Raw genomic sequence first — 18703 nt, forward strand, 5'->3', positions numbered from 1 at the left:
GCCTCAAGTCTAGCACCACCATTAAAGGTATGGAATGGAAACTGGTCTCTTTTTGATTAAGAAAACAAATAAAATCACAAATATTACTGAGTATTGTGAAAGAGCTTTTCCAAACTATATTATGAAAATTATTGTAGCCCATTCACTCTGATACATACAATAACTCTGAAAAATTACTCAAGTTGCGAGGGAGGGGAGGAAGAACAGATATTAGCAAAATATAAACTAGTTTATTAGCTTACTAGACCTGAATCGTACCCTTAGATTTTAACACTTTCTGTTCCATACACGTTGTAGCCTTCTCTGTATGTAGCATAATTCTGGGTATTGGTTGCAGGAGCAGGTTTAAAGTTTTGTGTATTCTTTGTGAGTTTCATTCGTTTGGACTCTGCACGAGACTTGTAACAGAATTCTATCAAAGCAACCATCATGGCGAGACCAAGACCTCCAACAAGAATATAGAAAACCCCAGCAACATTGCTCAGGCTCAGAGCACTTGTCTTGTCCTAAGAAAAATGAACCACTTGATTAGTTTTTCTGCAGCAAAAGGTCAGATTGGCTTAGCTCGGACATATATAACTCTGTTTGCATCAGATTCCCTGCGCCCACACATCCAGAAATCCCAGTTCAGAATATCAGGTGCCCCAAATACTCTTACCTAGTTTCTTTACATGCTGGAGCTCATTTATCAGTGTTAGTTTCAACTTTATTCCACTGACACAGAAATGGTTTAAACTAGGGATTCGCAAGACAGTTATTGTGCTATCTCACCCTGTTCAGTGGGTGAAATCCTGACCCTAGTGCAATCTATAAGACTTTTGCCATTGACGTCAATAGGGCTAGGATTCTACCCAGCAAACCTAAGTGCTGCTGCGTATATCTGGTAGCAAACAGAAGGCACCTAGCCTCACTCTCCCCAAAGAATCTCAAATATTTTTGGAATTCCCCACTGGGTAGATCAATGACTGCATAAAATAAGGCAGACTTTACAGAAGTCCATTTTAAAACTAACAAGACACAAGATTTAGTTATTTCTGGTGAATGTAGAGAAAATAATTTGGATGTTGAGAAAATGATCAGGTTTCTATTTAACAATAAGATTTTTTTTTTTTTTTTTTGAGGAAGACGGTCAGTTACTTTCAGGTCCAGCTAACTACACTAGCACCCGCTGTTATAAAAAGAGGTTGGCTTACTGAATAAAATTAATATTAATTTTTAAAAAGCTGTCTAGATGCACCTTCAATGCATGGCAGACGGGGGAAGTCCTTCATTTCAAAAAAATAGAATTTTTGTAATCAGGTTATACAGAATTGTAACCATTTTGCTGCTGAATTGAATTGTGTTCTGCATTTATTAAATATTGTTTATTCATACTTTCCTTCTTTGAGTTGTAACACATAGAATCTAGGTGGCTGTTGTCAAGCCAGATGCCAGAGCAATCTGCAGTAAATATTTTTACTAATTTAAAATATTTACAGGTACACCTTGATGTATGACAGTTCTCTGGGGATGTCCAAAACTTCTGTAAAATTAGGAGAAAATATAATCTGCCTAGTAACAGCCTGGGGGAAACACAGGCATTTTGGATAAAGGCAGTTTTTTAAATTACCTGCAATTTTAAATTTTATGTTTGCAGTTGTATTTCAAGAATGTAGAGCCTGATCCTACAATTGTGCATTCAAACTCTCATTGATCCAAAATTATTCTGCAACAGCTGGAAAATCAGGCCTTGAAAGCAAATTCCAATCCTACTGAATCAATGAGTTTTGCTGTTGACTTCAGGAGGACCAGGAGACAGCTCTAAAATAGTAAAACACCTAATAATGGGGAGATTTGCAAACGCACCAAGGGGAGTGATTTTTTTTCTGATGGGAGTTGGGTTGCTTATCTCCTCTTGGTGTCTTTCAATATCCTTTCCAATAATGCTTAATGCTGGGTCAGCTCTGTTCTTCCTCAATAATTCTACTAGCATTAACTAAACCTCTGTATTTTCATTACCTGGGTTAAGCAGAATGTTTTCCCCCAAATAAAACAGGAAATATAAAAATCATGGGCCTGATCCAGCCACTAATCCACATGTGGAACTTTCACTAAAGTATCTGGGAATTCTACAGGAGGAACAGCTGCAGGGTTACCTGATGCCTGGCCCTCAGTGATTAGTTTTAGTATGTAGCTTGGTTACATTAAACCATGAACTGTACCAACAATACATTTAAAGCAGTGGTTTTCAAACTGTTTGAGCTGAGCCCCCCACCCCTTTGAGTTACAATTTTTGGTTGCAACTGGTGGAAGGCGTGTGCAATGGTCTCTGGGGACAGAGCCAGTGCTGGGTGTGGAGGCATTAACACTGACCCATAGGCTGGGTGGCCCACTGAGGTGAGTTGGGGATGGAGGTGGTGTTCCCTCCCTGAGCCCTGGCTTGTGGGGCTGGTCCCAGCCTCACCACTCACCCCCTTGAATATTCCTCCATGCTGCCCTAGGGGGGCATGCCCCACAGTTTGAAAACCTCTGATTTAAAGTATGCCAGGTATTCAGATTCTCCAACAGTTACAAAATTTCTGGTATGGAATGTAGTAATACAGTAGCAAAATGGTTCAATGCACAATAAAATGAATGTCCAAGATTTATGAAATGAGTTACCAATAATATCACAATATTAGTTTTCTTAGAAAAAAATTCAAACAGAAAATTTAAACTTTCTTGGGGGTGGTGGGGGTGGAAAGGTGTTTCATGCTCATCAATGGGATGTCTTTCATGAAAATATCCATCCTTCAGAAACATGCGTGACCTATCGCTCACAACCAGTGTGGACAGGAATTTTAGTTACAATTTTGAAACAAAATTTTATGTACTCAGAACTCAAAAATGAAAAGCAATGCTGGACTAAATAATACATTGACTGTGATGAAGCTTGTAGGTTAAATGGAGATACCAGTCTGAGGTTCGTTTAGGCATTTTCCATGGCCTTTTTTTTCCCCCAGCAAAATATCCAAGTAGTAAAATGTACTTACAACTAAAGTCTTTAATACTGTAAAAGAAAAATGCTGTCATATTCTGATCTTTAATTTTTTTAGTCTTTTTTCCTTGAACCTTGGAATATATGTAAATATTAACGGTTGAAAATCATTTTTGGATAAACACAGTGGGTCAAAATGTGAGTTCTAATCAGTACAAAAAGACCTTCGGCGACTGACCTTACTTCCGGAGTCCTTGGCTCCACATTCACCCTTATCGTACCACCATTTGTTTTTCAGCTTGTCTAAGATGCCTTGTTCACTGAGTTTCAATACTGCAAGGTTTACAGGAGTTCTTCACGTGGGAAATAACATAAATAACATTATATTATGTTATTTTATGTTATTCAAGCTTTTAACTACTTTAAAACTACACAAAGCGATAAAGCAGGGTTCCTGGCCACAAAGTAATTTCTACTGCAGGCAACTGGATCATCCCCTTAAGTTAATACTAGAGCAACACTATATTACCAGGCCCTGCCCATATCGCTTTGAGTAATCGGCACACGCTGTTAAATAAAGAGAATGGAAATCCAGTAACGCAAATTTTCCCTTTTTAGTAGAATAATTAGACAGCTCACAGTAGCTTCACAAGTAGACTGAGAAATTTGAACTTACAAGATATCTTATTGCACTAACAGAGAGTAAGCTAGTATAGGTAAGCGGGGCTTTTCATGTCCTGAACAAATTAACACCAGTTTTTTTAAAGCAAAAAACCTGGAACCTTTCCCTTCCTACACACAAAACAAAGCAATTGAATGTTCTTGACCTAAACTCACTATTTTTTGAATATTGTAGTTCAGGATCCTTTCAATATACTTTAAAGGCAATATTTGCATAAAACACTTCAATATTTACATAAAATAACAATAGATAATACCGTGTTACAGAATGAGTTGCCAGGCATGGAAACAGTGGGCCACATTGGCCACTATAGTTGGTGGTGGCGACAATGAGGGATTTCTTTGCTAACTAGCTGAGACCTTTTCTCCCTGGGCAGGTCCCAAGAGAAAAGGACTGGGCTGGGCCTATCACTTTCTGTTTCTTAGGATACAGTCCACAAGGGGAAGAACTGGCAATATTTAGCTGCAGCACTAAAGAGTGCTGTTGCGGGTGGGAACAGGCTAGCTTTTTTTCAGCCCCGAAAAGAGCTGTTCCCTCTCCTGAATGACCGGAACATGGTCTCAGGCTGTCTTGTCTGGGAATAAAAAGGAACCTGAACAGCCTAAGTACAGAGCTCCATCCCCTCCTCTGCAGCTGTACAAGGAGTCTGACTGTGAGCCAGCTGCATCAAACGGAGGCAGTGGGTGGGCCCAGTAAGAAGGTGGGGTTCTGCTCTGCAGCTCAGCAAAGCTGATTGCTTGTGAGCTGGGGGGTGCCTGGAAGGATGTCAGCATGGTGCAAGTTGTGGTCAGCTGTACGGGATGGTGGAGTGCCCAGCCCCTTGATTTTGCGTCGGCACCAACCATTACTGGAGATGCAGATCTTTCCTGAGTAAGGTTACTGGAGATTTGAGTTTGTACATCATGTTCTTGGGCACATGTCTTGGGGCGATGGGGAGAGGGAGTGAGGTTCACTGCCATCAGAACCGGCAGATAGTTCAAGCCAAAGAGCCCACAGACCTATGGTAGGTTTCAGGGGGTCCACTGAAGGCCCAGACAATCTTTCTGGATGCCTTTTGCCTCCACACATACTCTTAGCTTCTCCTGGTCCTCAGGAAACTTGAGGCTCTGCTGGCTGCTACCCTAAAAGGTTGCATCCCAGAAGAGGAACCCTGGTTAAGTAACTCAATCCCTGCAGGGACTAGGACCTATAGGACATTTCCCCCCTACTGCCCCCCACATGGACGCTTCTGTTTCAGAGTAAGACTGTCTGTGCCCTTGGTGTGACGGGGAAACAAGGTACATTGCAGCCTGAGGCAGAAAATAGTCACAGTGGAGGCCTGTGCCCGCTGACATGGGGGACAGAAGATGGAGTGCTTCAAAGTCGAAGGCTGCATTGAGCTGCCTTAGTACTAAAGAAACTCCCACCATAGAACTGGGGTAGCTGATATGATGGTAAGGCCTTGTCTCTGATAAAAGCTGCAGCAGTTAATAAGAATCAGTTTAGTTAAACTGGTGCAAACCCCTGTGTGGACATCCTTAAATTGATTTAAATGTGGCTTAAATGGCTTTTAGCTTAAGTGTTAATCAGCTAAATCAATTAAAAAATATGCCTTTAATTAAACCAATGCAACCTCTAACTGCTGAGACAAAGTCTGGCTTTCCCTACTAAAGAGAGGGTGATCAAGTGCAAAGAAGGCAGCATTAGAACAAGTGGAACAAAATATCAAGAAGTTCTTAAAGTGTCCGTATCTGTTGTTAATATGCCGTGCAGCTAGTACCCTCAACTCTTGCTGAAGTCAGAGGGCACTCAGAATCTCACAGGATCAGTGCTCGGTTCACTCTTGCCAGTCCAGAAATGTGCTCCATCCATCTCTGATACCAGAACTTGCAAGAGTGTCTTTCTTACTCCTTGCCCTGAAAAATAGGGTGGGACCCTTAACTAGCTGTGGAGATCGGGACATCTGGACCTATGTGTTCAATGGCTGCCTAAAAGACAGAACCGTTCTAAATGATTTAGGCTTAGATCCTGTCTGGGCCTTAAGCAAGGGCAGGGTGGGAGGAGAAAGGGCAAAAGTAGGGAGGATTGTTCCCTCCCCATTCCCTCAGGGTTGGAGTGTACTCTGAATGAGGAGATACCTGGGGAAGAGGAGGTGGGCCATGGCCCACATTACCTCCAGAAAGCAGCAGGACCGCAAAAAAGGTGTAGCAGAAACTGTTTTCCCTGAGGCAGAATACCTCTGGATGCTCCCTCAGGAGCAATGCAGCTCCACACTGGCCCTTACTCTGGGCTGTGCCTAAGTAGCATGACTGAGCCGTTCATCCCAAACTAAGCCTGCCCCCCCCAACCTCCATGGTTCAGATTCATCTCAATAAATATATTTCCCATCAAAATATACTCTGTCATGTGCTTGCAAACCTAGATTCAAATAGGTTTTCTTTTTTAAAAGGAGAAAAATAAACATGCTTCAAAACTTCCAGAACACAGCCACCACCAAAGCTGTAATCTGCTTGCCCAGCTATTGCATTTCACAACATTCGGGTGAGTGCTTAAAAACCAACATGGAGCAATTTAAAAAGAAAAAATCATAGTATCATTATGTGCCATGAGGCTGTGCAAATTCCCAGCTAGACAAGAGCAAAATGATCTCTTTCTCATGTCAGTAAATGCCAGCCCAGACACACACTGCCCTCAACTGATGCAGGGAACTACCCTCAATGACAGTGGATCTGGGGCAGAATATCTTCCTCTGAACTTCTCCAACTGGACAGACAGAGACAGCACAGCTCCTGGCGTGCCGATGGTATCCTGCACATCACTAGTCTTGACGTTTTCTGATATTTTCTTTGTAAAATTCCTATTTAGCAGTCACTGTAATCTAATTAACTATCAATCCAGGAAGCTTATATTTTGTCTGCTGGAGACAAGTGCTGCATTGCGGTGACGAGCCCCAAGAGGGATGACATGTTTGCTATTTCAGCCTTGGCAGAGCAATTATGGAGCCCCCTCAACCAGCATCTGCTGGAATTAAAAAGTCAGACATATCACTGGTACCTTTTTGCCGCACTGTCGTATGTGTAGCATTTCACAATGTCATGTGATCTTGCTCATGAATCCAGAGTGAACAAGGAAGCAGAAGCCACTGACAAACAGTGCAAATAACCTATGTCCTAGGAAGGATGGCTACGTATGTAGCATATTGAAAGGGCTATAAATTCCTGCCCTGCATAAATGTTTTTTGCCTAGTTTGAATGAGTCCAGTCTCATCCTAGCCAGCCCTCCTGCAATGATTATGTATTTGCATCTTCAGATCAGGTGTTTATATTGTCACGTGGACTTGAAGACACAATGTAGAATAAACCATAACAAGTTATGCATTTGTTAGGCTAATGCATGGCGTGACACTAAAAGCAGAATGCCTCTACCCACCAGTGGCCAGGTCCAGTACAAACCCTGTAGTGGGTTATACCTCCGAGTAGAGCACTCTAACCTGAAGTTACATTTAAAAAGAAAAATCCAATTTATGCAACATACTTTAAAAAATAATGTGCAGTCAAGAATAAAAGACCTCAGTGGGGAAAAGTTTATAAACACCTTTTCTGCCGCCCTGCATATAATTATTGGAAAATTATTTTTCTACCCATTCCAAACATTCTCTTAATTTGCATGTCTTTATAAAATCCACACACAGTAAAAAGACTTTGCATATCATCCAATACATTACAGATTAGCGTTCAAAACTTTACACAGTATTGGGAAATGAGGACAGCTTAACATGCAAATTAGGGTTTCTTAATTTTTTTTAAAGCCAATGCTACATTCAATTATGCTCATCCAAGTTCCCAAAAAAGTAAACTAAAATTATCTGAACTAAACAGATGGGAAGTTGCCTGAATCATGGTTTTCTATATAGCTTTTCATGTTCCCTTTCGTCATATGGTCCACTTAAATAACACTGCTTGCAGGAATTAAAGCTGAGCAACAATTTTGGTTTCCTTTTTTCCTGACCTTCTCCCATTCCCAATTTAAAAAAAAACATGAACAGGGCTGGGTAGCTGGGTGCGTGATCTCCTCATCACTATTTGGTATGTTTATCGGTGTTGCTTTTTTTTTTTTTATTTGTTGTACAGTTTATCCAGTCAAGAAATCCCAAATTCTGTTTGCAACGGCATTGTAGATAATTTCTGTTTCTCACTAATGTTATGAGATGGGGAGATCATTTAATATGCTGCATAAGGAAGGGGATTTCTTGAAAAATTCCAAATAAAGTAGTTTTCGGGGACAGAGAATACCCATGAGCTATTGTCTTTGCCAGGGTTTGCACTTTCTCCCATCACCCTAATCTTTGACATTTGCCCATGAATAGGTCCGGGTGCCTTAAGTTTCCCAGCTTGTCTAGCACTGGTTGGTTTAATAGCAAGTTCTTTATTTAGTGAGGCGGCACTACCAATCTGACAGTGTGTTTCACAGAGAGAACATGAAATGAAGCATGTTTTATCATAGTCCTCAACTACAATTTTGTCTGCTTCTGAGATATTAATCCAGAGATCTGATTCCCACTTTTTTATTTCCCCACTGCCTCATGCAGTACAACGTTAAGAAGTATGTCCCTTCTGGCTGTGAGAGGCCAGTTCTGCTTGCTGTGTCTGCAGGGGTAGCTCCAATAGGCCCCAGTCTTGCAAACAGTTGCTTTATATGGGTGAATTGAGCTCTGCAGGTCTAGAGCCTTAATGGTTCTGTCTCTATTTCTGGGTTGCCAAGTTAGATATTTGAAAGTGGGATCCGCTTTGTTGATAAACTCTTGCATGTCTATTACCTTCCAAAAATTGCTTGCCTCTGAATAGCTGTCTAGCTTCTTTCATTCTAAATAATTAGAATTTAGGCCTGGTCCCTGCGGGTCTGTGGAGATACATGGGGATCTTGATTTTTCATTTTGTTTTTTTTTAGTAGACATCATCTGTGCAATGAATGCTAAAGGCTGCATTTTGAATACAAGTCCCAGTCTGCTCAAATTAGCATTGGGGTACCCAACATTCCTGGTGCCATAGAAGGCAAATTATGTCTGAGTACCTGTCTGTAACTCCCCCAAAGGCTCCAGGTGTGCCATGCCCACATGGTATGGTCCATGGTAAATTAGGACAAAAGGACAAATTATATTGTTTGTTTTTAGTTCTTTTTTTAAGACATGCACATTTGTAAAGGCAGCAATGTAGTAAAATATAAGAACAGATGCAAGGTAATCCAGGCAGAAATGTAGGCACTTATGGGACTTGGAGAGTGGAAATTTAGGTTCCTACAGGGCTAAATGGCAGCTGAGCCAGGGTCTGAGGATTTCAGTGGTGCCTAAACATGGGACTTCGCCACTTAAAGTCACCTAAGTGACTCATGCAGGCAGTCTATACCAGAGCTAGGAAATTAACCAAATTCCCCTGAGTCTTAATCCAGGGATTTACCACAACACTACCCTTCTTTTTAAGAGTGTACAGTCAGTTGGCTTACGGTCTGAGATTTACTATTGTTAAACTGAAGGATGACTTGTTCTATGCTTTATAGATGACTGTTTTAAAGCATCATTTTTTCACTTAGTTAGCTGTGATAATTTTATGCTTTCCAATTAAGTTTTTGTTACCTTTCTTTCTCAGAGCTATATGGAGCTTTCTGTTAATTCTTTTGTACTTTTTTTGGTAGTTTTGGCTATTTTCCCTCTACTGGCTTTAATTTCTGATAGGATCATTTTAACTTTTGCTTATGCTGTTTCCAGGCTAGCTTTCACTCAATTTTGTTCTTATCAAAGCACAATAATTGGAGGCTTCAGAGCTTGTGCTTTGTATCCCAGAGAACATTAGATTTGATACCCTGAGTATCCTTGTTGAATATAGTCCTTTATGGCATTCTTGATCTTGATGATTACTTCAGCGATGTGCAGCGAAAGTCTTTTTGCTGACCATAATTGTCTTTTATTTTTATTTGAATTTAGTAGTAGGTGTTTCTTAACAAGACTGTGATTAGACAGCACTTATATGTCCCATTGCATAGTTCAAACTAAACTCATTTACGATTTTGTTCCATAAAATAAGATATTAAGCCTGGATTAAGATTTGTATCTAAGGGAATGATATGAATATTCTAATTTTGAGTGATACCATCTCTTTGTCAATTAACCCACTGGCTGTTTTAAGTTTAATATGGAAGTGGCTTTGTTACTAAGACTGGTGTCCATCTTTTCTCATATTCATCACTGTATTTAAATCTTCTCCAAAGATTACCCCTAGAAATGAAGGACCATTTTATGAGAGTTTGTATTATGTTAGAAGCCTCCACATTTATAATGGAAATCTCAGCATTCCCATTTTGGCTTCCATTTTCCATTAGAAAACACCCTTCATCATTTTCAGTTCTTTACCCACATGCAGTGCGGCACCACAGTTATTTTTATGAGAGGAAAAACCCTCTGCTTGGCCGTTGTGCTGCGTCAAAGGAGCATGAAAAAAATCTCCTTTTTAGTCTTCAAAAACTGAAGAAAGTTCACTGTACTTAATCAGATTGTTGGCCAAGATTTTCAGTTGATTTTGGGTGCCCAATTTGAGATGCTTGATTTTCAGAAAAAGCTGAGCAGCCATCGTTTGAAAATCAGGACCTGTTAAGGTGTCTCAAGTTAGGGACCCAAAACCACTAGTCACTTTTGAAGACCTTGACCGCTAATCCCTCTAATGTTTAAGGTTATAAATCTGTAGGGGGTTTCCATTGTAATATTTGGTAAAGTGGAGCTTGTCTGAAATGTAATACTGGTTCTCTGTTTAATATGACTTCCTGTTTTCGTGCAAAGGCTTGTCCTTCGTAAGGCACATCTACCCCATATCAAGGCTTCCCTCTGCTTTCTGTTGGAGCTTTCCTATCTCAATGTTATCTGCATATTTTCCATCCAAAATGTTTAACATTTAATGTAAGAAGAAACAACACTGTCAACTCACTCTTATGTCCATCATCACTGTGAAACTTAAAACCTTTTGGAGGGACTCCTTTCTTCAGCAGGCACTCGCTTCTCTCCAGATTAGCTAAATTACAGCTTCCTATTACTCAATTCTCATAGTTTTCTTAGGTAACAGAATCTGTTCCTTTATGATCATCCTGATGCGGCCAGGATGATTCCAGGAGGAAAGGGAAGAAAATTAATTGTCCAAAGAAACTGTTAATTGTGCGTCAGGTTAATCACAAAAAGAAAAGCTTGCCTGGAAACCAGACAATTCCAGTCATGTTAACCCCAAACATTAAAAAAAACATGAGTCAGCCCCTTTCCCCCCAATCATATTATTGGCTTCCAAACCATAAGGGTTTTGATTTTTGTTCTTCGGGAGTCCTTTTCATTTGCTTTCTGCTGTTTGAACGTTTTAGGGTTTATTTTCAAGCTTTCATCTGCAACCACAAAAATAAAGCTGAGATTCTCATTTAGTAACAGGATTCCAGAAACTGGGGCTTTAAGACTCCCAATAAAATCACAAGAACTAGCAATTCCTTTTTTTTTTTTTTTTTTTTTTTTTTTTTGAGTTAATGGGGATTCAGTGTTGCAAGCAGTGCACTTAACTGACTGAATCCTGACAGCATCTTGGAGAGTCTTAGGTCACTTCCTGGAAGAAGTGCTATTAATATATTTAAAAAAATGTCCAGTTCACAGAGCTCACCAAAGAATTTGCATTTTCCACTAACCACGATGGTTACCGTACTGTTATGTGAAAACCTAGTCTACTCAACTGTTCCTTGTATGTAGATCATGAGGGTCTTCTATCCACATGTATATGCAAATAATAATATGCATGGGTAGTTCTTGTAAATCATTGTAAGTATCCTTCTGCCCCTCAGAGGGTGGCTTCGTTATCTGCGTTCCACAAGATTTCAGTTGTTATGGCTCTTTGCTCCTCTGCTGTGAACCAGTTCAATCTCTGGATACAGCTAGAGCTGAAGGGTCAGCGTTGCATGGAATTGTCTTTTATTTGGAGGAGGCTGGTGGTATTTCATTCCTCTTTTTGTGATGCAGACCAGCCAAGTTTGCTGCTAATGCTCCAGAGGAGCGGCCAGCCACCCTGATGTGGGACCTGGTCTTCAGCAGCTACATGTGTTGCTTTTTATTGCTCTGTTTTGGAGCAGCTGTCCCATGTGCTGCTGATCCTTTTGCATGATGAGGTTGGTTGAGGGTTTTTTAAAAACGCTGGGCAGTAATGCATGTTTGTGTGATCACCAGAAACGTTCCCTGGAACCTACAGAGGTGACCATTATGGTAGGCACTTCTGACTAGGCCAAAGGATTAGCTTCAAAAAGAGGACGTCCTAAGCTAGCCAGTGATGAATGCAGAGGGGAGGGGGCTCAGATCCTTAAAGGTACTTAGATGCCTATCTTCGATTGATCTAGATGCTAGGTTCTTGACTGACAGTTCAGAGGGAGGCGCGTAGTATATTAATAGCACTTCTATTTCTCCACTCAGCATTCTTAGCCCTGAACCCTCTCCTGGAGTTAGGTGCTGAAGGCAATTCAGCCCTTTCTTATGAAAAAAAAAACAAAACAGAAGAGCAAGATCCCTGATGCTAGCCAATAACCCAGTGGTTAGGGCACTTACCTTGGATGTGGGAAACCTGTTCTCGGATCCCTCCTCTGGCTGATTTGGGGAAGAGACTTGAACCCAGGTCTTCCCCCTTTCAGGTGAGTGCCCTAGCCACTAGGTTATTGGGTATTCTAGGGTGGAGAATCTCTCTTGGTGGGGGTGTTCCACTTTGTATAAATAATTACATAGTCATTGGGCCTGGAACAGTGAGAGTGGCTCTCTAGCCCAGTGTTTAGGGCACTCACCCGGAAGTCCCTGCTCCAATAAATTATTTATACAAAGTGAACAGCTTCAAAAGGAGAGACGCCCACCCCAGAATACCCAGTAGCCAGGTGGTTCAGGCATTCTCCTGGGAGGTAGGAGAGCTTCTTTTAAGTCTCTGTTCTAAGTCAGGCCTAGTGGGGATTCAAACCTGCATCTCTCACATTACACACCTCTGCCGGCCAGCCTCCCAGATTACCAGCCTGCTTGCCTCTGGCTGTCTTTTGTGAGGGTTAGGTGTGCTCAGTCAGACAGGGAAAAGAGGTGGGGAGACTGTCTTGTTTTGAAAATCCTGTCAGGGCTTAGGTGTGAGCTAAGGCCCCAAGCAGCATCAGCACTTAGGCAGCTTTGCGTATGCCAATCCGCAAAAACGGAGGTGCCTATGGGTATTTAGGCACCCACAGGACTAGGCGGCAGCTGAGTGGTGGTTTTGTGAATGTCAGCGGTGACTAAGCCCCTTTGTGAATCTAGCCCTAAGTGACTTAAGAGCACAAGTCATTTAGGCATGCCATAAAAATTATAGGGTGAGATTTTCAAATTTTGTCAACTGAAAGTAATTGATATTACTGTGGCATTTGTGTTACCATATGTTAATTATAGGGAATACAATAGTAATGTTTGTTGCTTGCATAGCAAATAAAGATTTCACTGGCAACTGTTGTAGCTTTGGGTAATTCATGCCCTGTACCTTACTCTAATGGATGCAATATAAATGTTACCCAAACATTTTTTCATTGTTCAGGACAGCAAATGTACAATGCAGATAGCATATTGTTACCCTCTAAACAAAATGAAATACTGTAAATTAATTCTGAGCAATCATTCGGAAAAGGGAATTGAGAAGAAATGACTTAACAATTAAGACTCACTTCAGCACTAATTATTTCCATTTCTTGGCATCTAAACAGCGCAAGGATGGTATATAGCTAGATGGACAAATGACTGATGGCAAACCTCTTCAAAACTGGACTAAATGAATGCTGATCTGGTAGCTTTTACTGATTGGGGCTTGCACACTGTGAACCAAAAAATATCTTCTATTCATAATCAATGGACATACTACCATTTGCTGATGCCAGTTTAGAGACGGATGCAGCACTGCACGTTGTCAGAACCGTTCTGACACCACCCACAAGCTCTACCGTCTAAATATCTCTTAAACCTCAAAAAGCTTCAGGCAAGACAAAAATAATAACAGCAACAAATGATGCTTCACACAAATCTCCTGTCCTGGCCTTGAAAACTTCCTTTCTGCAATCATTGATACTGTGAGAGGCAGAGGATAGTGAGAGAGAGAGAGAGAGGAATTATAGGAGAGTGTAGATCACTTCTTCAAATGTTGGGGTAGGACTGAGTTTTGTAGAAATGCATGGCTCCCTTGTCAGCCCAGATTTGTGGAGGAGTGGCTGTCAAAGTGAACGTGATATGATTGATATGATTTTTTAGGAGCTAGCCCCACCTACCACCTCTCAGTGTGATGAGGATGTTATGCCTCCTACTTATCTTGCTGAATCGGCCAAATGGCTGACTACTTATTGGAAAAGACAGACTGAGGATGGATGACTTGTGGGAGGAGAAAGATAAATAAAAATGAAAGTGTGTCATGAAGAGAGGCTAAAGAGCAGTGATATGTGGCTTTGAAGAACTGGGGATGGAGAAAATGTGAGGGGACCAGATACAACATCAAATAAAATTCTTATAATTAAAACCCCCAAACATTGGCTCAGTTGTTGAGGGGAGAATGAATGTATCTTTAAAGTGTATCCTGATGCATCGAACAGCGTGGAAAAGTTTTGTATCCCCCCTGTGTTTCAGGGGAAGGATGCTACCATCTCAGTGTCTGAGAACCTGTGTGCTCAATTGCTAAATAGATTGGCCTGAGAAGGTCTGAGAAGAGAACATATCAAGAGCTAAAACGGTATTCCAATCTCCTTGATCTGTTGCCTTACACATAGCAATGCTCATATTATAAATGCAGCCCTCTAGTTGGATCCAGTATATTGAGAGAGATATTTCTTGTTCTTTTTTAACTGGTCTGCCACAGAACTACAGTACTTGCCCATCTGTGTTCTGGTTGGCATGGCTGGAAATGCCTTTTCTCAGACATTGAGGAAGGGAGCTGTCTCAGTGATAGATCTTATGAACTGGCTTGCAAATCTATCTCATAAAGCAGATTGAAGCCTGCCCCAAACATAGGTGCCTCTCTCCAACACTAGCATATTTCTTTGCAAACAACTCAGACACACAGGACATAACTCCATCATATACTTATTTCAATAATCTCCATAATGTGAAATGCTAAATATTCACTGGTACATTCCAGCTTTCTTACAGTATAACATTACATGCCAATCAAGTATATGATCAGAGTCCTATGGAAACACACAGTTGCATCACCAGAAATGTGGCATTTTCAAATGAGCTGTTAGCAGTGGCATATATACCTATATGGCTATAAGACAAATCCATGGGCTAGGCAAATATACTGAGCCAGATTCACTGATGGATTCTGGCAGCTTTGCACTTCACTATAATATAAAGTAGCTGTTCGGTTTAATTAGCTGGTTAAACCAGGTTTGAGTGATTTGTGTCATCAGAGCAACATAAAGCAGCTGGAGACTGCTGGTGACTCTGGCCACTGTAGGTTAAACAAAGTTTTCACCAAAAGAAAACCAACAAGATTCATAAAGAAACATCCTCTTTGCCAAAAGTAATCTAAAGGCAGTACAATCAAGGGCCATATACTTCTCTCAATCCTCATGTGCAACTCTCAGTGACATGAAGAGTAGTTAGTTGCATGAGTGGATTAACAGTAGAATATACTGTACCTGCAACATCTTATTCCATTGTATTCTGCAAGTATATTGTAAAATGATTTGAACAGTTCTATTTTATTTAATCCCTATTATATGCAATATGCCTTAAAATCAGGATATTAAAAATGTTTAAAGCACTTTTGCACTTTCACTTTGTCAGACATGGATGTCTCTCTGTGTTCTTTATGACACAAAGCCATGCTTGTTTGCTTTAGTGCCACCAAAACCGGTAACATCAACACAACCCAACCTACAGAAAATTGTGGTATCAAGGAGTTTAGACCTTAAATGAATGCTCAAACTGGGGGTTTTCTGTATCTACCTCTTCTTGCTAAAATAAGTGGGTTAGGATGGGAAGCAAACTAGTGTTTTTCTAACACACCTTTACTCTGTTGCAAAGGTCCCCTAGGTCCTAAATATCTTTGGGGGAAGGGCAAAGTCCCCAAACCAATCCACTACTCTATGGACAAGAGATTTAACCTCCCCCTTAAAACAAAGAGCTGCAGTTTGTAAAATTTACATTTCCTGCTCTGTTGTAAAGTTAAAAAGAGAAGTACATGTTAACTGTAACTAGGCCTTCCAAGGTATGTCTACACAGCAAAGAAAAACCCGCAGCTCACCCGTGCCAGGCAACTTGGGCTCGGGGGGGTTCAGGCTGCGGCAGGACTGTTTCATTGCTATCTAGACTTCTGGGCATGGGCTGGAGTCTGGGACCCTCTGGGTAGGAGGGTCTGAGTCCGGAAGTCTACACAGCAATGAAACAGTCCCACCCGCTGAGCCCCATGAGCCCGAGTCGGCTGGCACAGGCTAGCCATGGGTTTTTCTCTATTGTGTAGACATACCCTCAATCTGCACATTGTAATTTGTTTTTCCTGACCCATCAAAACAATGCCTCTAAGAAGACTGGATGTATGGCAGTCAAGGAAATTTAGGAATGTTTGTATTAATCAAGATTGAATGCTCTGTTTAGCTTGACAGGACACCATACCAAGCTAACTGAACTATCATCTTGATGTCTTTTTAGAACACAAAGATAGAATATTTCTGTAAGAGATACCAAAATCAGCATTATCTCTGGAGGGCATTACTGGAGGTTAAAGACCAGTCTAAATGAAATAAGGCACTTAAGCCCCTCCCAGCCTATAGATCCCGGTCTATAGCTATTAAATAGACTCTCTGTCAGATCTTGTAATTGAAATACCTTATGGCTACGTACAAACCTTTAAGGGTGAATGTATTATCCAACTCTTCTAGCCTTTCCTAGAACAGAACTTTCACATTCTGTTGTAAGATACAGCCCATCATAACGTACCAGTCTATCTAAGTTTGCTGCATAAATACATAATAAGTAAATAGCCAGATATATTAAATGGGTTATACATCATGGCCTACCTGTATTATCACCCAGTAGGTGATATTAAAAACTCAACATGTGCCTCCTTGCAGTGACAGCAGTACCAGAGTATTTCTTGCTCTCTATATAGGAAGGCACTATAGTGACTGTAGACACCTGCACAGTGAATGCTGAGTTTCTAATGGGCCCTGTAAAGGATAACAATCATACATGGGTAATATGTGCAGACCATATTCTATCCTTCCTCTGGGCATAGGATGCATATTGATTTGTACAAGCAGAATACAACATGGCAGAAACTGACAAATTCTCAATATATAAGCAAAGACTGTCTTTTTGTTCTGTGTTTCTATAGCACAATAGGGGTTCTGGTCCATGGCTGGGGATTCCAGATGCCTCCCCAATACAAAATAATATGGCCACTTGTTATCAGTTAGTCCTTGTTCTCATCAGTTATAAACAAGCATATTGAATTTTCATTTAAAAATCATAAGGAATTCCTTTAAAGAATCGGTGCTCTGTTACAACTTTGTTACTATTTCCAATCTTGGGTCCACTTTTATTTCTAACCTAGTTTAATAATCAATTACATGTCTACAACGTTCAAGATTTCACGTTGAAAAGGCTAGAATGAAGGATCCTCAGTGTTAAATCCTTCAGTAGACGCTGTTTTCAAACAGTATATCCAGAAATTCTCTTTACACCTGTTATTCGGGCCTTGACACTTATTCAGTGAGGAATATTTTCTTATCTGATACACTGCAGCTGCTGATGCTGTTGTGCCTGGCCCCTGGCTGGTCAACTTTTCCGTTAATGATAGGTTACTTGTAATTTCTAAATCTTTTATGGAGGTAGCTGTATGTTTTCCCCACATACTGTTTCTTACCTTCTGCATGTTGACGTGATGAAATAAACCATTATTTGTGAATTTGCGTATTGGGAATCACTTTTTGCTGTCATTTTTGCCTGTAACAGATGTAGTGAATGCAGAAGGTGGATGCGGATGTTGTTTTGTTCTGTCATATTTGCCTGTAGTGCAGCTGGTGAATATGGAAGCTGGATGCAGATGTTGACAAAGGCTGCATCTCTTTAAATGACAGGAGTGCACTCCTATACTAGGTTTTAATTCTGCTCTGACAATGAGTGTCTGTAAATTAGTAGCTTTGCAGTAGGCAGTCATTGGCGGTTTTGGTATGGCCTTTTGTAGTGTATCCAAACTTGCAATCATGGGTAAGTTTCCTTGATTATTTTTGTGTAGTTAAAAGCTGCAGGCTTGGGCTTCACAACAAAAGGAATCCTGTCACAAATTTCATTAATATTTTTTTCTGTAATTAGTGTTCTCCTTGGTAGTACAAAAGATTTTTTTGTTTTGTTGTCATGAGGCATGTAAGAGCATCTCTGTTATGTTGTCAGTAGGTTTCCTCACTGCTGCAGCTGGATTTAATTTTTAAAATCAGGCTGTAAATAATGCTTTCTGTAATGTGGATTTGGTCTAATACATCTTTGTGTATAAATTCTATACACACACACACACGACAGTATAATATGGTAATACATCTGGCTCTATGGAGGTGTGTATCTATCTATCTATCTATCTATCTATATTTTTTTCTACTTCCTTCTACTTCCTTGTGTTAATCCCATCAAATAGGGTCCACTGTAGGAATCTTCTTCTTCCAGAGTGCTCTGTTCAATGCCATATCTTCTATCACACCTCATGCTAACATGTCTTCCTTTGTGACATCCCACTACTTCTTGGGTTGGCCTCTCTGTCCTTTTCCTTTAATCTTGATCTGTTGGACTCTTTTACTCACATAATTGTCAGGACTGCACTTTACATGGCCAGACCATCTGAGCCTGCACTTATGGGTATTATTTCGATCATGTCTCTAACATATACATTCCTCAGACAGTCTTTCCTGATTACCACTCATCTCTCTCAACATTTTCATTTTGGTGGAATGGATCATTTCCTCATGTTTCTTCTTTGGTGCCCAACATTTAGAGCCATATATTAAACCTGGACAGACCACTTTATAGACTTTCCCTTTTAATTTTACTG

At 40.6% G+C, this 18703-nt stretch overlaps 1 protein-coding gene across 2 annotated transcripts in view; it reads right to left on the bottom strand.

Annotated features, from left to right (window-relative positions):
- Positions 1–260: 260 nt before the first annotated feature.
- Positions 261–18703, bottom strand: part of GRIA3 (glutamate ionotropic receptor AMPA type subunit 3) — a 223249-nt gene continuing 204806 nt past the window's right edge. The window contains exons 14-15 of one of the 2 annotated variants that reach the window (XM_077825727.1): positions 3195–3309; positions 261–506 (exon numbers count right to left, since the gene is read on the bottom strand). In XM_077825727.1, the coding sequence (XP_077681853.1) occupies positions 261–506; positions 3195–3309 (361 nt within the window). The remainder of the gene's footprint in view (positions 507–3194; positions 3310–18703) is intronic. The other variant, XM_077825726.1, reaches the window with a different exon arrangement.

This window comes from Eretmochelys imbricata, chromosome 9 (genome assembly GCF_965152235.1).
Source record: "Eretmochelys imbricata isolate rEreImb1 chromosome 9, rEreImb1.hap1, whole genome shotgun sequence".
Taxonomy (NCBI): domain Eukaryota; kingdom Metazoa; phylum Chordata; order Testudines; family Cheloniidae; genus Eretmochelys; species Eretmochelys imbricata.